Here is a 21,434-nt window from a genome sequence, read left to right as displayed (position 1 = left end):
ATAAAAATTGTTACAAGAATATGAAATGTTTATCTAGCCTTCTGTTCCCACAGGACTTTAAGCTCCTTTACTTTGATACAAGTTCATCTATCCATGCAGTTAATGCCCTGGGCAGACATTCAGAAAGCAGAAAAGGTGGAGACCCGCAAGATGATTTGTTGATGATCGTCTACAGATCATTTGTTCAGATGCATGCTCAGCACAAAGGCAGCCTGAAGCCAGATTTGTAGCGTTGAGTCTCAGATAAAAGGGGCAAATTCACTCGTGCCAAAAAATCCAAACTTGGCTCTCACTATGCTATTGTACTGCTCTCCCCTCAGTTAAATCTGGCACCCTCTCCACATCAGCCAATTTACAGAAAGTCCTAAATTGAATTACTGAACCTCATAGTTGGCAAATTTCCTGCTACATTCTGCTTTGACTGTGTTTAGTTATGAATTTATTTCTCTCCTGGGAAAGTAGTAGTGAACCCATTTGCTACTGAGACAATCTGGAAAGTGAACCAAGTTCTTTCATTGCGGCGGGCTCTCCTGCGAATAAATTGTTGTTTGATAGGCTTTCAGTAGGCCACGCATATTGGTAATGACCTGTTTTCTGCCATCCATTTTCATAATCATGTGGATATTGTGATGCCATAACACAAAGAGGCCAAATCACTTGATTACATTTCACTTTCTACCAAAGTAACAACTTAGTTTGACAATGAACAGATTCATATCTCAGAATGGAATCACATATCACAATTAAAACCAACCTAAGTTTTCATCTCTGTTCATTTTAAAGAGTAACTCCAGCTAAAAACTTTTAAATAGTTAAAGTTCTCAGCGTGCTGCAGTGGTGACAAGGTGTACTTGGGGTGTTGCCAGTACACCTTGACATCAGTGTAAGATGTAGTTACTGTACACATGCCTACACTACTTAAGATGTGTTCAGATGTTTTCACAGAGTTAGAAATAGTTGGTTGGTATTTTTTCCTATATTCCAGGAAACAAGCAAGTGTTTTACAAAACAGCGCAAACTCAGCTTGTATGTGTCAAGCCATATTTTAACATTTTAAAATGTAGTTATTTTTCCTTCACCAAGCGCTTGATAGATTTTGGAGAAAAAGTTGCCACACTGGAATTTAAATGTGGTGGTGACTCAGATTGTAACCATGTTTAGTATTCTCTCAGGAGCCAGCTTCCAGTTAGAACAAAATCACTTCATTTAAACACAGTTGTTCATGTCTGTTTAATTGACAAATCTGTGAAACTTAGATCTACTCTGTTAGTGTGTGTTTTTCATTTTTATTTGTATCTGTGTGTGTGTGTGTGTGTGTGTGTGTGTATGCGTGTGCAGAAATTTAGCTGTGAGTGTGAACACAACACATGCGGGGAGAGCTGTGATCGTTGTTGCCCTGGTTACCACCAGCAGCCCTGGATGGCAGGAACCTTCCTCACTCGACATGTCTGTGAGAGTAAGAAAAACCATAACACAACAACAAATAACACGCCTGAATTACACACAGCTACCCACAAGCCAACGGCAGTCCATTCACATCACAACTAATCCTTTTTACCCAGAAACTAATAGTTACTTGACAAACTTTCTGTACTTGGAAATGTCATTGCAGAGGTCATATGATACTATATGTGTGCTTGGTTTAGATTTAAAAGAGCCCACTTTTGTTGTAATGTAGCATATGGTTACTACGCACCACATCATTTTGCTTCTAATATTACTACAGCACACCTTCAACTTCTATGAGCTCTACAGACTTTAACTGTGGCTGGCAAGTGTGACGATTCCAGCTCCTCTAATCAGTATCAGCTTTTGATATAAGACTTTATAAAGCCATCAAAAGTCACCTCTGTGTCCATTAACCTTCATCAACTATGCAGCGGTAGAGCAATGAGGCTTCCACCTGTCACCATAAAACTAGGATAACAACATGTAATCTTCATTTTATTTCACACAGGCTATCGCCTTCTAACAGACTCTATAGCCTTAATCGCCTGATAAATGTGACTACTGCCTCGACACTGACACAACATCACAAAGGCAACAAATGATCATCATTAGAGTGCATGTTAAAAGCAGTGACTGATCACAACAATAAAGGAAAGGTGTAGAGTATCCACACATGATTGACAATATTTTCTCTTGCCTCTGTAGATAATGTAAGTAGAGTCTTGCAAGCCCATGTGGCTTAGGTACTTTCTGGGTGTATGACACAACTCCCCAAAAACACCCTTTAAATTGCATCTGGGCTTAGAGAGTCTAGAACAGTGTAGTAGGTTTTGACTCAATGGGATGTGTAAAACAACTTTGAGAACCAGCTCGTTCTAAATAAAAAAAGACCCCCACATCCTGGACTTGAGGCTGTTTAAGGGGGAGACCTTTCATAGGGCAAAAGTGCAAATCCCAGTTTCTCCTCAAAATTCCAGAAGACGACACTTTCTTCTCTTTGGTGAATTTAAAATGGTAAGCTCAGTGAGTAGGAAAACACGGCTTATGTTTAACTATCACAGGAAATGGTGAGGGCAAGCTTGAATAGGAAACCTGCTTTTTTCTCTCTGGACCCCAGGAGATAACACACTGCTCATGGTAACTGATTGATACTTTAGGGTGCTGTCTTCAAAACAGGATTGGATTTTTTTTTCTCTCTCTCTCAACTCCTGAGCGGAAGAAGTAAAGGGATTAGAGAAGCGGTCCTCCTGGCTTCATGCTCAGTATTTCGATAGAGAAGACGGGAGGGGGATGGGACTTTACAATCTTATCAAACTGCAGTACTGAAGTCTATCCCTGCCTCTGTGTTTGTTTTTAGAGTGTAACTGCCATGGTAAGGCAGAGGAATGTTACTTCAATCAGACTGTAGCAGATCTATCTCTCAGCCTGGACATCCACGGCCAATACAGAGGGGGTGGAGTCTGTATCGGTTGCCGTGACAACACAGATGGTGTCAACTGTCAGAGCTGTGTCGCTGGATACTACAGACCTACTGGGGTACATCACCTTTCATTCAGTTTAACAGTATCTGTGCCCTCTTTGGAATATGTTATGATGAGGCAAATGTTGATTTTGTTTAAAACATTTTGACTTCCCCACCTGTCCAGGTGAGCGCTGAGGAGGAAAACCCCTGTATCCCCTGCTTATGTGACCCACATGGTTCTGTCAGCCAATCATGTGTCGCAGATTCAAGCCAGGCCATGCCCGGTATGCTAATAAACTTTTATCTGTCAGTCTTTCTGTCTCTTTACATCTATCAGTCCTCTTCTCTCTCTTGTTGATTCTTTATGTCCTGAATTTTAAATAATTTCAGCCACTCAGTGGACACACATGTAGCACTTTAAAGTGAATGCAAGCACATGTTTCACATTTTAATTCATTTTAAAGTGGTACTTCAGTAACATTTGATCGATTCAGTCCAGCTTAATTTCCTATGGGGATGGGGTTAGTCTAGGGGCGCTGGATTCATTTCAGAAGTGCGGGGGCCAAAAAGTGTGTGTGTGTGTGTGTGTTAAGGCCTTTTCATACTTTCCACGTCCGTGTCTGCGGACAGCTGCAGACTTTTTGGGGGTCTGCAGACACAGATTCAGTCCACATATGCACACTAGTACACAGGGTTGCATCATGATAACTTTTGAGAGTTGTGACTAATACAAACCGCTGTGCACTGTTTTTCTGATCAGCCTTTAAACGCAATATTCTGCTACTCCAACTGGACTTGCTGGATCATATTTCATTGTCTCACCAGCACTTTAAACAACACGCCCACACCAACACAGCCCCTTGTATTGTTTTACATGGGACTGTTTTCAGCAAGGGGGAAATCTTTAGTCAGACATTGGGGGGGAACCAAGTGAGTGAGGGGGCTGTGATTCACAGGAAAACCTTCTGTGTCTTTTTACCGTAAGTGTTGCAATATAGAGGTATTTGGGATGATACAGTGATTTGGGACTTAAAAAGAATGTGGGAGGAGGGTAAAGTCGGGGTGCCAATGGCCCCTTGGCTCCCTTACTTCTGGGGCCAGTGGGTTAGTCAAGGTCATCTGTGTGCGTAGAAGCTTTTGTTATTGAAAACCTTCTTTGACAGAACAGAACAACTGTTTATATTAGAGATAATTTTACACCATTTTGGTTTTTGGTCTTTTACTATTTTTATGTTTAGAAAGAGGAGCTATTTTAGCTGCAGCCGCTTCAAAGAGATAACCACTCTCTTTTTGACTCACACTGTTGTTTTTTCTTTAAATGTGTGTGTGTGTGTGTGTGTGTGTGTGTGTGTGTTTGACTGACAGACCAGCCAGCAGGGTCATGCCGGTGTAAGGAGGGTTTTGGGGGTTTGCAATGTGACAGGTGAGAGACACACACACACACCCACACACACACACATACACACACACATACAGAAAGAGATAGAGACACATTGTGACAGGTGAGCCGAACCTTTCAGCTGTTGTCTGTTCCAATTAGTGTTTGAAAATCGCCAGAAAGTTTCCATTAAGGTCTTTAATGATATTTGTTATCACTCTGTATCACACTTGGTTTTGTACCTTACATGATTTAAAGAGGTCACTATAAAAATGGCCACTCTATAAATTAAAGACATGGAGTCTCATTTGCTATTTTGTTTTGCTGTTTGTCTTTGACTGCAGCTTGGATAATCTGTTTTAAACATGATATCATCAACCAAGGTCCTCCTGTCATTCAAAACACCAGGTTAAAATCATAACCTGTGAATTAAAATACAACAATAAGAAAAGCGTTCTACTGTTAATCACTTATTTGTGCTATCACTATGTTTTGTTGCTGTAGCTGCTTGTTGTTCTGTCCGTATTGTCCTCTCTCCGACTGCAACGACTCAACCTCCCAGTGGGTGTCATTCAAGCTTGATCTAATGTAATCCAATCTCAAAGCTGATACAACTTTCCCTCTAAACTTTTAATAACCTTCCAGCAAACCAGGCCAGCAAAATAAGCATCGTCTTTAAAATCACTTGTTAAAATGGTCTAGACTTGCTTCAGCTCACTTTCTGTTAATTAGAGGTTTATAAATATATTTCCTTTGAGACACATATTGCACATACATGCATGTCACCTCTGGTGCAAGGTCAGCTGTCTGCTGCAAACTAGAGGTTCAGTGTCTGACTCTGAGACAGTTTTACCAGGATGGACGCAGCAGTCGTTAGGAGAATTGGCGCTTTGACCTTCTGGATATGGGATGGCCTCTCTAATACTCATCAACTTCATCTCTATTATTGTTATTAAACTCATTTCTCTCTAGGTGTGCTGTCGGTTATATGGGCTACCCGTCCTGTCAGCGCTGTAATTGCAGCATGGAGGGAAGCACCAACGCTGACCCGTGTATAACACCCTGCGTGTGCAAGGTACACATACGCTTAAACACACAAATAATGACAAGTACTCCACGCTAACCTTTCTAGCCCTGTCATCATTATCTTCACCACATTAACACTACAATGACATGCCTTGTGCTCACAACGTCAGTTAGAGGACAGCCCATAAACTTTGCTGCATGCCTTTCCATCATCTTCTTTCTCTTTGTCTCTCTCTCTCTCTTTCTTCTGCAGGAAAATGTGGAGGGAGAAAATTGCGACCGCTGTAAACTGGGATTCTACAATCTCCAAGGTGACAATCAACGTGGCTGCGAAAAGTGCTCTTGCATGGGCGTTTCCACTCAGTGTTTTGCCTCCACATGGACTTATCAGAACGTAAGAAACTACACACAAACTTCTTCTCTGTCAGCCAATAAGGATGTCTGATATCTGTCTATCTGGATTTCATAAATAAACATTGTTTTTATGGTTAATGAAACAGTATTTATATTTCTATTTTCAAAAGATTGATGTAAACAACACTTTAATTTAAGCTGATCTCTTTAGCTGTGGTGGGTATTGTGACTTATAGTTTTAGACTATAGTTTTTCCTTTTTTTCCCTTAAATTTATTTCAAACAAGTTTGCTGCTGAAAATTTAAATTGTATCAATTCCAGTGCACCACAGAATATTTCTTCTGAAAGCATTTAAAACAGCAAATATTTGGAGCTAAATCGATCATTTCCATGGAAAACTAAATCCATGTGAATCTTTTGCATCAAATTCAACTTTGAAACCAGAATTTGCGGCATTGATCAATACCAATCTGCCTTAGTGGTATTGACCTTTAAGGGAATGGAGAGCCGGAGGAAGCTATCACACAGTAGCTCATGTGTTGCACAATCCACCTTTATTTAACTCTCCACTGCCAGAGTATGAACTACCCCACAAAACAGGCTTGCTTTACAGACAGTAATGAGACAGGAGCCGATGGTACAAATGTCTCCTCAATAAACTGTGTGAACTTAGCATCCAAGCTGCCTAGCTTGCTAACTGACACTGAGCTCTTATGACTGACTAGTGCTAGCATGTTAGCAGTTAGCTCATCAGCTACAGTAATCAATACGCAATGGAGCCTATTTTGCTTTAGTCTGTAATTGAGATTCTATAAAGCAGAAATCAGTTAAACTTTTGTCTTTCTCGATTCCCTGACTGGAATATTCCTCTGCAAATATAAAGCTGATTGTTGCACTTGTCATGTTTGCACCTGTTTATTTTCTTGATTTTCCCTTCCATACATATGGATAAAGGGAAGAGAATCACTTCACTGATTACCCAAAAGATGTTTTGCAGATGACAAGCAAACTGCTCTTCCACACTGGTGCACATGTTTGATAAATATCCCTCAGGCTCAAGATGCTTCTAACACAAGGTGCAAAATAATCATTAAATCAGGCAAATATTAATCTGAAAATTGTAAATTAATGAAATTTTAATCACTAATATTGATGTTTATAGCAATGTGCAACAGTGAGTAGCAAAGCCATGGTAATACTGCATGTTATTAAGACTAAAAGCAAAGACAAAACCAAGTACCTAGTAGAGAAATGGGATGTGGATGTAGTACAGTTGAGGTCAGAGTAAAGGAGAAGAGTGAAAATGAGGAGCAAAGAGGGGAGAGGAGAAAAAAGAGGAGAGGACAAGACTGGAAAGGAGAAGGGAGGAAACAAGACAAGAGGCAAGACGGAGGAGAGAGGTGAAAAGAGGAAAACAGTTTTTGACTGACAGGCGGGGTGGGAGAGGAGGGGAGAGGAGACGTTGACAGGATGACAGCTCTGATTTAGACACCGATAGAGAGTGTGTGTGCGTGTGTGTGTGTGTGTGTGTGTGTGTGTGTGTGTTCAAAAGGGGAAGCCAAGGTCAGGTTAATTGCAACGACAGATATGTGTCTGGCTGTCTCTCTTTCACACACACACACACACACACACACACGTACACACACACACACACACACACACACACACACACACACACACACACACACACGCAAAATCCTTCAGGAGTTTGGAAAAAACCCCACTCTTTCTAAGTGTCAGTTGCAAGACTTTCTGGCTGACATGTGACAGATGTACAGAACCTTTAAACATATTTTGTGTTCTTACTTAGTCACATTTGAGTCGGATGAGAAATCCTAAAATGTAGTATTTTAGGAATGGAAAAGCTCCACAGGACACTAACATATGAACGTACAGGTATAGATTTTATTTTTAATATCACTGACATGCTTTAAGCTGTTTTGTGTTATTTGTAAAGGTGCAGTATTAGGAGGAATCTATGTTTAGGCTATCTGAAACAGTTAAATTATTAAAAAGTCATACATTGATCTTTTAAGTTTAAGAAACTGATTTGAAATTCATTTTCAGTTCAGACTGTTCTTTCTTAGAAGGCAGATTGTTGGGAAAAACGACTAATCAAGTGCTTACAACATTCAAAAAAAGGCCCCTTGAGAAAATGGCACAACCCCTCTGTTTGTCAGAGACACTTAACAGCTAGAAGATCTTTTTTTTTTTAAAAAAAAATGTTTTTATACTTATTTGGCAGAATAGGCTCTGCTCCTGAGAGTGCTGCTCAGTGAACCCAAGCAGCAATGTAGGATTCAATGTGGAGCACAACAAACCCTAAAGGGCTATATGGAACTGAGCCCAATCATTACTGAGATATTGGATGCACAAAGTGCACAAATGAAGAGATGCCATTGCCAAGTTTGCTTGTAGAACAGGAAGAGCATGGATGATGGAGATACAGATCTATTTTAACAGCCACGACATTGTTATGTAGTAAGCAGCAGCAAAGCATGACCAGCCATTGGCCGTTTTAAGTAAGTCATCAAGTCACCTACATTTAATATGAATGGTGACTCGCTACAATATGTTTGCTGTCAGATGCTGCTGATCTGCTGACAGTGAGCACAAAGTTAGTGCTTGTTTAGAAGTAATCTGATGCTTTTATTCAGGCATGAAGGTCAGTTCTGCTTATAACTCTCCAAATGTACTTTTGAAATCATCATTTTCACTCTCTACATCTCAACATTACTCATTTGCATGTAATGTGAGTGCCAAATAACAAGGCTGCTGAAAACTTGTTAAAAGCTAACCGCTTGTATTTTGCAAGATTATTGGAAGAGATCCTGCAACAGAGGAAATGTTCCAGTACTCCCTAAACTCCTTTAATTCACAGAGCTTTGTGCAATTTTCAGATATCACATTGCATTTCAGGATTGATTTTTAAACACCTACTGCACATTGTTTTAATTTACATAAACATAAGACATGATGTAGTTGAGGCTGATCAATATTAATACTAAATGTTAACCTTGACATACCAATATAAGACAACAAAAGTCCTAGATCAGAAGAGGTGAAAATGAACTATATATCTAAATATTTGTGCAAAGTAATCTCACTTTTTCCTGTTGAATGTTGTTTTTTTTAGGAAACCACTCTGACAGGCTGGCACCTGGTTGGAGATACAGGAGGTATGGTGTGGTCTGTTCACAGACAGACGCCTCCATATCTGAGCGTCCGACACTCTGATGTTGTCAACGATCTCGGCTCCGCCTACTACTGGAACGCACCTGGACTATACCTGGGAAACAAGGTGAGATGTAGACAAACACACACATACACATAATGTTTATTCACACCTCAATTCAAATAAAATGTAGATAGATAGTCGGTAGATTTACTTTGGATAGTTGAGAACAAAGTTGAGAATATAGTTGAGAACAAAGAGACAGAGTGACAACTAGGAGACATGTAAAGAAACAGCAACCATTAAAGATCAATGAATTAGACGTGCCATTCATATTGGTTACACATTCAAGTACTTTTCAAGGTATTTAACTGTATGTTCTGATACCATAATTTAAAATGTCAGTACCATAGTTTTAGTTGGCTTAGAAACTTGCAATGAAAAAAATACATCCTTCAAATACAGAATTAATATAATAAATGCCTAACAGTACATTAACTCATGCCTCAGAATTTACCATAGAGTTGAACAGCACTTCTTACAGAGTCTCAAATAAAACTTAACATTATAGTCTTCTCAAACATAATATTTGTTGTTATAACCATTGTTTTAGGCTGGACAGATATTCTGTTGTTGCTTCCGTCCCCTGTATGTGTCACTACTGTGTATCTTTGACTTAAGCAATACATGGTTGAATATATAACATCTGGTGTAAAGTTTCCTCATTTGTCGTTATTATACATTATACTTTCAGCACTAATGAGTGTATTTTGTATGATGATGATTCTGAAAAAGATGAAAACTCTTTTGCAGTTGTTCATTATTCCAAAGATGTTGCATTGTCCAACAATGAGAGCAGTCAAGGTTACATGATATAAACTTTTGTTTGCTGTAATAACACAGCCACAATCTCATGTGTGATCTGACTGTCCACGTACTCTCAGGTCACTGCTAACTGACTGTGTGCATTACAACATGAAGACTTCTTACCATTTTACAGTCTAATGAAAGCACTGACAGGTCCACTATGTAAAGACTTACATAAGACTACATCATTAGAACAAACTTGCATATACTGTATAAACAGATTGGTTTATGATCTAAAAATATATCCTCTGTATGTAAGTCTGGTGAAAATGTATCCTGCTGGGATGCTCACCTCCCTCCCAGCCCTGCTTTTGTGGATCTGCTTCTGCTAATGTCGACTGTTTGAATTTGCGCTGCGGCTTTTCTGTGGCCATGATTAGACTTTATCACTCCAGCTGGCAAATAGCTTCAGTCCATGTTTCTGAAGTCGAGTTGTTGCCCTGCTACAACAACAGACTGACTGTGATGTTTGTCTGGGTGTCATGGCTTAGAGGAATATACCACTGAATTTCATTACTTTAAACCTTGCAGGCCTAGCTTGTCATCTCACTTCTTTGTCTGAACCTCTATCCCTCCATCCCTCTAACCATCCCTCCATCCCTGCTTCTTTTCATTGGTCTGCTCCTCTAACTCTCACTCTGTCTCTCCAGGACTCCCATTTTTCACCTCCCTGTTCCTAAATCATCTCCCTCCACTTCCCCCAAGCTATCTTCTCTCTCTCTTTCTGTATCTCTCTCTCTCTCTCTCGCTTTGTGTCTCTCAGGGTAAACAGTGTTTCGCCTGTTGAACTCGATAATCAACTGTTTTTCTCTTAGTGCGCGCACACACACACACACACACACACACACACGCACACACGCTCACACACATGCGCACACACAGACAGAAACACATATTCTCATTCAAACACGTACTCACACACACACACGCACTCCCAGGCCTATATAAGTCAGATAATGATGTGTTTTGGAGGCATTAGGGACAGCGGAGCAGAACCGAATGCCTCCAAACATGGGAAACAAACAAATTACCACTGTGTGTATGTGTGCATGCATGTGTGTGTGATTGCTAGGAGCAGTGTGCGAGTACTGTATGAAAAAGTGATTCTTTGCTTCAATCTCTGATCGTGTTACAGAGATAGATGCTATGTGACTTGACTACGCGACTCTGTCACACACACACACACACACACTGTGGTCTATCATGTTAGTGTGTATCATTGGAAGTGACAGGCTGTGTGTGTAATGACAAACTAGCAGTGGATATATCTAAGTATAAATGTGTGTGTGATGATGAGCTCAATTCTCGTGCGTGACCTCCCATATTATTAATGCTGAGGATGCTCATTGGCCCGTTAGCGTGCTCCGTGGATGCTCATTGGTCCAGAAGCATGTTCCACTGTTGCTCATTGGGTGTTTTATTGCCTGTGTAGGTCCAGGGACTGCTCATTCACCAGAATAGCCATCACTATCATTAAAGCTTGCTCTGCTAAAAGAATAATTTTACAATGTTTCTGGTTTATTTAGCAGTGGAATGGCATTCAGAGTGAAGAGTCAAAATATGAACTCACAATGTTGCAAGTATGAAGGTGTAGCATCATTTTAATGAAGCGTTCTGCACATGTAAAGCTTACTTTTAAGACGATTTTAATAACATTTCGACTTTATAAGACTGTGAACTTTTGAGAAGATCAGGCAGAGGAGGCAGTCGCTTTTAACTGAAGCTAAACTCAAACTGTAATATTTGAAGCAGCTCTAATCAGTTTATGTATGTTATTATATGACTATGTGTAATATAAAAGCCATTGCTCCTATTGACAAATGCACAGAGAATGATCACTCTGCAGTTCCCCTCAGTTCTACGCTGCGTTTTAGTGACTTTTAGCTCATTGTTTTGGTTGTACGATCAGCAAATTTATTGTTTTGGCTCAATCTCGCCGCTCTCATTAACTTCGTTTTCATCTGTTTCCAGCAAAAAAGCTCTGATAAACTGACTGTGTGCTACTTGCCCATATAAATATACTTTCCAACAGTAGTAAGATATTGAGTTATATGGAGCCATATTCTATATAAGTTTCATCAGCGATTGTTGGTACCTTGAGGTCCAAATGTTGTTTCAGAAACTTTTCCAAACCGGCAAGAGTACAGCTCTAAGAAAAACATAATATTTCGATTTTTTTTGGAATTTTTAAGCAGTAAACAATTCAACAATAAAACAGCTAAATATTCAATTGACTTGCAGCTCTCAGCAGCATCATCAGCCTTCAGAAACAGTCAAATCCTAACCTCCTTGTATCCATCTTGTACCCAGGAACAGATTCACAGTCAAGGCAGATAAAAGGCTTAAAAACAAGAAATGTTCATCATCAATTGTAGGAAAAGAGTGACAGAGATGGACAGACCGAGAGAGGGATAGCACTGTGAGACTGAAGCAAAGAGATAAAGGGGATGGAGAGAGAGGAGAAACATCCTTTGCTGACAGCTGATGAAAGAAAGCTCAAAATATGTGAAACTTGACAAACACACAGATCCGCACTTTTGTACAAACACACAACTCAGATTGTGTTACGTTTCATTCTAACTCCCTCTCAAACTCTACCTACCCCAACTCTCTATGACCTTTTTTCAACTTTCTTGTCTTCCCTGTCTTCTATATTGTCCAGTAACAAAGGAATAACACAAAATAATAATCCTTTAAGAAGAAAACCTGCTACAGGTGCAAACCTAAGCCAGACAAATGACTAAAAGTTCAGAAAAATGATCCCGTTTCACCTTGGTTATAGAGGCTGACACCTCGCAAATGTGATGAATGAAAACTGTCTAAAAAGTGTTTCTCTAGAACACTTTTGGGGTGAAGAAATCTCCCCTTTTCTACGAAAAGATCACTAGCCTTTACCAAGCTGCTGAGCTTTGACTTATGAGAGAGAACAATGTGTGTAGAGGAGTTTGTGTATAGTGCCACTCCTAATCTGGTCATGATTGCATGAGATGGATTTCCCCTCCCCATTTTCTCACTTACTTCTCTCCCTCCCCTTTCCTTTTTTTTCACTTACATGGCTGAAAAAGTGCCTTTACATCAATCACAGTGGATTTGTTCCAGTTTCCATCAACCAAATAATTTGGTATCACACACATTTGCGCTTCTGGAAAGTGTGTGCAGAGCTCTACATAGCAATCCCATGGCCCGCATATAAAAGGAAATCACATATAAAATGTTTTCATTACAAAAATGTAATTAATGTGAAACTGAACAAGTAATGCAGGGTATGTCAGCATTTAGTTTGCTACAGTTAGTGTTTTGAAAGCAGACTCTTTTTTCCTGCAACACTGTTTCTTTGTGTTGCAAAGGATACATCACCTGCACCTCCGAGCTTTTTCTGAAGAGCATGAAAGACGATAAAAGCTCTTGATAACTGTCAAGATGTGTGAACTAAATTATTTGTTAATACCAAAGTGTAAACAAGTCCAAGCTTGTGCCATAAAGCTGCTATTGTGTGTGAAGCATTATTCTCATTTTCTCAGAAATCAAAGCTTGTAGTAGTTAATATAAAATGCTGTTAAGTGGCTGTTGCAGACTGAAGGTCTTGTTTGTTTGCATAATTACAGAATTGGCATCATTAAATACTGATCCTGATATTATAATACAATGTGTAGCATAAGAAATCTCAGGCTGCTACAAAATCATCCCAGCCTTCACTCATTCGCTATTCCTTATATAACAGACACTCAATAGTTAATGCTACAGTTGACAGCAAACTGAGATTTTAGACACTTAGGGATCATCATCATTTTGCGTCAACACTGACAAGTATAGTATTGCACTGTAAATTTTTAACTTATCAAATGCAACACATTGTTAGCATTGTTAGAAATGTTAATGGCACTATATAGTGCATATACTTAACACTCTCAATTTTGACACTCATAAAATACTGGACAGTAAATATAGTAAATAGAGAATGATTTCAGACACAGCCTGGTGGATCCGCACTGAGCTTATTGGATATATCATCATCCTGCCGTTGCTTGTTGCTTCAGGTCTGATACACAGCAAGTGGCTGGAGTTGACTTTCAAGAGTCAGCGAGCCGTGGGAGTGCAGAACAATAATGGATTGGCTCTAAGAGGCAGGAAGCAAATGAGTGAGCTGCTCTTAGTCATCTTACCGGATGAGATGTGCATACTGAGTTACAGTACATCTGACCTACACTCCTCTGGCTCAAGCAGTCATAATTATCATGTCATAGTCCTTCACATAATCACCTGAAAATTCAACAATGCTGCTTCCTTCTTCTGTTTTTCATGTGGCACAGATACGGTTGTTGAAATTTACAGATAATGTGTATTGAAATGTTCAGTCATTGTAAGGTCAAGATGACTTAAACTTTAAGATACATTGCTACCCCACTTAAATATGCCTGATTAACCAGTCGTAAAGATTAGAAAGGACCTTGTTATATTCTATGTATCTTATATGTTTATGGAATGACTGGTTCCAGTCAGAAGATAACTCTGGGAGCTGTTGATGTCAGTTCATGACCTTGTTGTTCTCAATGTCAGGATATAAGAGAAAGATGTCAGATATTTATCTTTAAGCAGTTTTTGTATATAAAACATTGTGTATCAGCATTCTGTTACTGCATTCAGCATGTGTGTACAACTGCTTCCTGGGCCCAGAATTAAAGTGCTTTCTTTAAGACAAAAGAGTCCGACCAGGAAGTTTTGTTATGATTAAATTAATTATCCATCAGATACGTTCAAGTTACTCTAGTGTGCTTACTGCAGCATGTACAAAATGAATGTTTGCCATAAAAATTGTATGGATTGTAAGGTCCGTGATTTAAAGCATATATACAAGAATTGCAGACCTTAACTGAAACCCAAATTGTTTTACCTAATCTTAATCAAATAAATCTTACCCAAACCTCACCATAAGTACATTAGCGAAAATGAGTGTCTGTGCATAATGGTGTGTATGTTTCCATGCAAATGTGTGTGTCTATGGCCCTAATTAAGAACAGCATCAGCCCCCCGCCCCTTGCCACCCCCTTCTTCTTGAGTCAGCAAAGTGAAAAGACCACATCAAGTGACCGCCTGTAACCCCAAACTTCATCTGAAGGCAAATCACATGCAGAGCACCCCAACTGATCAGCTGACAGCCCACCTCATGCGCCTCATTCCTATCCGCCAGCACCCACTCAGGGTTCATACCCCCAGAGTGACCCCTAACCCAACACACTGCAACCGGAGACAGGAGCCCCAGACCACGAGTTGCCTTCTACCTCTACATTGTGTAAATGGCACTGCCCCTCATCTTCAAAAACAGTCCTCCAGTCACAGGAAGCTGAAGAGGAGCACCAAGTCAGTGTATCACCAACCACTGGAAAAAAATAACCACAAACACCATCCTGGGAACATCTCTGCTACCAGGTTGGTTGCCCAGTGCTGCATTCATCTCAAGAGCACGTTCCAAGAGCGATCCTTGATGCTGTCAGTCTCAGGCATACTCGTGGACACAGTGTCCCTCTACACCAGGAGAATGTTTGAATGCACAATGCCCAATTTGCCTCGAGGATCCTTCACCTATCTCCCAACAACAGGCGTGATGCAAGAAAAAGCCCATCTGCACAGATGCCACCTCTGACGATATGGAATTAAACGAGACAGCGCTTGGACATGCCCCCAGTGCTTTTACTTTTTTCTTTTTCACAACATATATCACTCACACAGAGGGTCAGTTCAGTTGTATTATTCAACATTCCACTGTCTATTGGTCCATCTGGAGCCAATCTAACCCTACTGCTAGAAACAACAATAGTCTATGTGTGCATCTGTGCCTGTGTGTGTGAAACCGGTAGATAAACAGAGTGAAAACTCCCGATACCAATTGCAAACAACCACAGGCGTCAGAAAGACAACCCAGGTGTGTGTGTGTGTGTGTGTTTCTAGTTCTATGTTTCTGTGTGTGTGTGTCTTTGTTTCTCTGTGTATTTGTGTGTGTTCTTGTACATGCCTGCAAGCCTGCATTGGTGTGTTATTTTAGGGGAGTTTGTTTTCTGAAGCTTTTGTGACAATCTGGTTTTGATTTCCTGAAGGATGATTTCCTTTGTCCCCCTGCCCCTCCCAATCTCCTGAAGAGAGCGTTGGTTGCCACTGTCTGCTTTTGTACTCCCAAAATTGACAGCAAACAGGCGTATGAAAAAACATATCTCTCTGAAGAAACTAGCATGCTGTACGCACTAAAGCAAGTCATATTCTAATTGCTCACTTCCAAAGTAATGTCATTACTAACTACAGGCAGTAATTTGTTTCATTAGTAGTTATTGTACTTTTCTTCTATGCCCACATAGTTGGAGGTTGTTTCTTACCTCTAAAATCAACATAGTTCAGATTCTCCTCAGTGTACAGTATGATCAGGAAAAAAATAGTGCTGAATTGTTTCTGTTTTTGCTGCTTAATAACAATGGGCTGAGAATATATCCATTAAATTTAGTTTTATGTTTAGAGAGTTGTATGCAATGGGGGAAAGTGTTTTAAATTTCATTATAATTTCTGCGGTTACATTGTTACTTAAATTGAAACAACTGTAAATGGAATAATATAAAAAAAAAAAAAAAAAAAAAAACCCACTGTATGTTGTGACGGAAATTGATTTTCAGCATGTTTGGTTTCTTTCATGTGTATTATGGAAGAACAAGGCTGTCATTTTCACACTTACTAACTTAACTACACTATTGGATGAATTTCCGTCACATTTAGTACAATAATTCATGCATCCGAATGACTTACCTTCTAGCATCAGAGTTATGTACAGATATTAGTGGTTTCCAGATGAAAAAATTTAATTACTTTGGCGACTTTTTTAACCTTTCATTCATTTTAGATGAAATTTCTGAACAATTATTGGCTGGATTGCAGTCACATTTGGTTCAGACATTTATGCCGTTCTCAGTATGACTTGTAATAACTGTAGTGATCCCTTAACATTTCATCTAGCGCCATCATCAGGTCAAAATTCAAATTTGTATTTCATGCTAATTAGCAAATGTTAACATGCCAACACGCAAAGCTAAGATGGTGAACATGGTAAACAATTATACCTGCTACACATCAGCATATTAGCATTGACATTGCGATGTTAGCATGCTGACGTTAGCTCAAAGCAGCACTGTGCCTAAGTACAGCCTCATAGAGCTGCTAGCATGACTGTGGACTCTCTTCTGCTCTTGTTTTTCTTTCTTGTGTTGTTTAATTTGTTTGCTCTCTTGATATCTTTCTGCATCAAGTTTGTGGAAGTGCCACATTTTTATCAATTCTGGATATTGCAAAACATTGGGAATTTTTAAAAAGGGTCACCTGACAGGAGTATGCCAGAAGGTATTTTTCAGCTTGTTTCACACATTTCTATGAGTTGGTTGTTTTCACAGTTTGTTCTCCCCAGAAAGTTCAACTGTAGCAGAAATCTGACCTTTCTAGAATAACAACAGTATTGAAATCAGGACAGACTAAAACTTGTAGGTCATCAAAATACTCTGACTTTGTTATTCACAGTTATGGAAAAGTCATATATTGTACATCAGGGCTCTGGTTGGAACCCTGGAGGAGGACTGAGGTCGATAGTGACTCATTTTCACACCTCTTCTTGCTCCACACCAAACCCACTCCTTAGCAAAGGCGGCAAATTAAATCTCATAACTCTTGTCTCCTCCATCCACTCCTCGTTCCTTTCCTCCCACTTATTTTGTCCTTGTTTTGTGTCTTTCTCCTACTGTCCCTCTGCATTTGTTTCTCTCTCCTTAGTTCTGTCCGCCTCTTCCTTTTTTTTAGTTAGAATTTTCTCCTTTTCTCCTCCTCACTACTCTGTGTGTCCACTTTCCTTCCACTCTAATTTCTAAACAGTAGCAAAGAAAATGCTAACATGTAGGTCACAGAAACTGTCATCTGTATTTGACAAGTTTTACTTCATATTTTAGATAAAGAAGAAAGTTGAAGTCATGAATTTGCATTGCAGCATGCAAAATACCCCCTGTGACCACGACACCGCAGAGAATTTCTATATTAACTAATCATTTTATCTAACATGTTCTGTTTCTTCACTTAATAGTCATGCTGGTGGTATGAGATTATTTTACTGCGTTTACACCAAAGACCTGTATAAACTGACATATTTTGTCAGGAAAACAAACACTCATGGTGGTGACAAAAGGTTCACTTTAATGACAGTTGTGTCAGATTCTTGATAAGGGTTTTAACAGGGAGGATTATGTCTTGTTCTTCTTATTCTGGTCACTAATAGACTTAATAACAGGCTTATCGAGCTCTCAAGGGGATCCGACTGATGTCTCTTGTAGCTGTGTGTGTGTGTCTGTGTCTCAGAGTGTTTATTGTTCCTTCGTTTCCAATCCCCATAATTTCCCTCTCCCGCTGTTCTATTCTGTTGGTCTTTTCTCTTTCCTGTGTTTTCTTTCTTTTATTTCCTCTCCCCCAGGATAGAGACGGGTCGTTAGGTTGCCATGACAAAAGCTCTGATTGTTGTATGGGTTGAATGGATGGCGTCAGAGAAATGAGTTTTCTGAGAAATGTCAATAATTTCAAAGGAAGTAAATTGTCATATTCAGGTGGCATCATCCACAAAGAAGTACAAGTGCCATCAGCGCAAAAGTGTTCCTGAGAACACACAGAAGAAGCTTTTTCTTATTCTTCTCAATAAATATGTCACCCAGTGCTTGCCAAACACAAGAGTAAATACAAGATAGACAAGATTTTATCTTTGCAGATTGGGAGGTGGTGGTGTAGGTATCTCAGGACAAGTCATGAGGAGTCATTAGAATTTTTGTACATATGAAAGAAGAAAACATAGAGGACAATTACCTCCTCAGCCCTACAGAAAATGTTAAAAACATTTAAAGTAGGAAGGGAAACCCTGTTTTGGTAAAACTTCTCATAGCTCATTTAGACCTTGTTTATTTTAACATGTCACAAATCAAAAAGGTTGGGAACCAATGCTTCTGGAAAGTACAGTATTTTCAAATAAGCTGTCTTTAATGCTTCACCAATGAACATTTTTATATTAATGAGATAAATTATTATGTATAATGTGAAAGGGGTCATTCTCAGGACAAAAACCACATTGAATTATCATCAGCTCTACAGAGCATTTTAGTTTTTTCATCTCAGTTTTGGTTTCAAGGCACGCAACTTGACTGTTTAGCTTTAGCTTTAGTAATAAACGTTAATGTTGCAACTTTTTGCTTACACATTTACTATATCAACTGTATAAGGTGATCTTATGTTGAGTGTACAGTTTGTTGCATTGTGGCCAGAAAGTGACCAAAAAAATCAATGAATGCATGTTTAAGCAGGAGACTTTTAATAAGTATACATTTATGCATACCTATAATATATTTATTTTAATACAAATACATATTTCTAAAATTTATATAGTAGCCTAAGGTGTACATTATGTTGAACCAAATAATATAAACAGTACCTCATTGCTCAAGTCCTTTGTCAATTTATATATTCTTCTGTGGTGTCCTTTGCTTTCATCATGCTGCTATTCTGTTGCAGTGATGCCATCTGTGCAAACAGAAAAAAAAACACCTCATGGAGTTTTTCCTACTGTATGTAAGAGGCCCGATTGTGAATGCACAGTCCATACTGAAGTGCATATTAGCTAATGGCAAGGGAGGTCGAGTGTCTGATACGTGTATGCAGTGCAGTGTGGGTTTAAACTATGATTTTACTGTCTTTTGAAGTCCAAATGAGCAAATGGGGTTAGATAGAGAATAAGTGTTAGTCAATAAAATGTCCACCCAAGTACACCTCCATGGCTGCTGGTGTGTATATGTGTGTGAGTGTGTTTTCAGTCAGCTGTGAAATGGGTGATTCCTCCTCCCGATTTAAGAACTGAGAGTAATGATGTAGAATGGAAGAGGTTTATAGAGGCATTAAACCCACCTCTTACTCCCTCTCTCTCTATCTCTCTGTCTCAAGCTCTATTTCTTCATCTCTCCTCTTCCTCAATGTTCCCCTCTCTCTGTTTTTATGGTGGCATTATTATGTCGCTCTCCCACCCATTACTGTTCAGGTTGGAGCGGAATAATAAATCCAGGATCATGCCGACGCAGCGTTTTCCCCATCTAAAACTTGTTCTGTGGACTCAACAGAAACACTGCACTGAAACAACACAAGAAAACAAAGATTGTAGCATACTCTTCTTCTCTTTACTTTTTTATATTTATAAAATCATTTTTACTGAAAAACACTATCATTTGCAGTATCAGTAGTCATAGTGGTTTTGGTGTTTTGAGGTTGAGGTAGTAGTGGCATTGCTACAGTAGTACTGTATCAGTGATTTAAAAATATTTTAAATACAGTACTCTGTGTAATTATTAAGGTCACATTACACTCTTGTCCTGTGAATATTCACTCTGTTTGCCATATACTTCTACTGAAGCCCACACAATGGACAAATTTGAATATTTCCTATTCCTGTATGATCTCCAGCCAGGTCCAGCAGATTCACAGGTCAGAGTTCACCTTTGTTCAAGCAATTGTGCTTGGTTGGCCAATAGAAACACTATTGCACTGGGTTTGAAGTTACTATTCTATTCTGATCAATAATCATTTACTTCCAGCATCAGAAAGGTGGCATCAAGTCCTTTTTCCAGGGCTGAGTGTGGAGAAATTTGGTTGAATGGAAACGTAATGTGACCATTCCTTTTAGTTTTGGTTTACTTTGCTTATACTTACCTTCTTCCTGTATCTGCTGTTGATGTGGAGTGTAACAAATACAGACACACTCTACTTTAAAGTGAGGTCAAAAAAAGTCAAACGGTCTCAAACAGCATAAATATACTAATCTCTTTACCTCTGTTACTGTCTTTCTTCAGCTTTCAGCCTATGGAGGGAGTGTGGTCTACACTGTGTCTTATTCTACAGACCAACGAGAACAAAGGGCCATCAGGGTTACTTCAGAACCTGACCTCATCATAGAGGTAAGTTTTCAAGCACACATAAATAATGAAAGAGAGTTGAAATACAAAATTAATAACAACTCATGGAGTGTTGTTTAAAATGTCTAACTGTATCTGTATGTACCATGTATTATAGATATTATGTGTGTAATATGTTTTGACTTTTTAAGGGCAAGTGTCGCACTGTATTAAGCCCTGAAATGAAGCCAGCAACTTGGTCAAGAACTTTGACTGGAGTCTTCCTAATAGTTAACACGTAAATTGTTTTTGGTGTGGGAGGAAATGATCATACCCGGAGGAAACCAACATAAACACGTGTGTGATTATTTGTGTCTATGTATTTGTGTCTGCAGCAATATTTACCTTTTCCCACAAGCCATTGACTTTTGCACCAGTGAAGACCGTTAAATGAAGTAGCAATAAAAGCTGTTTAAAACAGACACACACCCACACACACACAGCTACAGCTGGCAGAGAACTGCTGAACGTAGTAATAAAAAATGCAGATAGAGTCTCTCCTCCCTTCTGTCTCACTATGTCTATAATGAGCTAGTTGTGATATGATGTATGGCAGCAATAAGCAAAGCAGCAACACTATTAGTTAACTGTTTATATCTCCTATATCTCTAAACAACATTCTTTGTGTGTTTGTTTATGTGTGTTTGTTCAGTGTGCCAGAGCTGCAGAAGTGATCGTTATTTTGCACACACAACTTTCTACCAATGATGTGTTAAAGAAGAGGACATT

The 21,434-nt window shown here is 39.2% G+C and overlaps 1 protein-coding gene across 8 annotated transcripts in view; it reads left to right on the top strand.

Annotated features, from left to right (window-relative positions):
* lama2 (laminin, alpha 2) overlaps window positions 1–21,434 on the top strand; it is a 206,846-nt gene that overhangs the window by 69,591 nt on the left and 115,821 nt on the right. For all 8 annotated transcript variants that reach the window (XM_044376462.1, XM_044376459.1, XM_044376460.1 and 5 more), the window contains exons 8-15: window positions 1,339–1,456; window positions 2,807–2,985; window positions 3,096–3,195; window positions 4,277–4,334; window positions 5,262–5,364; window positions 5,569–5,709; window positions 8,806–8,970; window positions 20,604–20,708. In XM_044376462.1, coding sequence (XP_044232397.1) covers window positions 1,339–1,456; window positions 2,807–2,985; window positions 3,096–3,195; window positions 4,277–4,334; window positions 5,262–5,364; window positions 5,569–5,709; window positions 8,806–8,970; window positions 20,604–20,708 — 969 coding nt within the window. The remainder of the gene's footprint in view (window positions 1–1,338; window positions 1,457–2,806; window positions 2,986–3,095; window positions 3,196–4,276; window positions 4,335–5,261; window positions 5,365–5,568; window positions 5,710–8,805; window positions 8,971–20,603; window positions 20,709–21,434) is intronic.

Source organism: Thunnus albacares, chromosome 16, assembly GCF_914725855.1.
Source record: "Thunnus albacares chromosome 16, fThuAlb1.1, whole genome shotgun sequence".
Classification (NCBI taxonomy): Eukaryota; Metazoa; Chordata; class Actinopteri; order Scombriformes; family Scombridae; genus Thunnus; species Thunnus albacares.
Note: the sequence above shows the minus strand (reverse complement) of the source record. Positions and strands in the feature narration are given on the sequence as shown.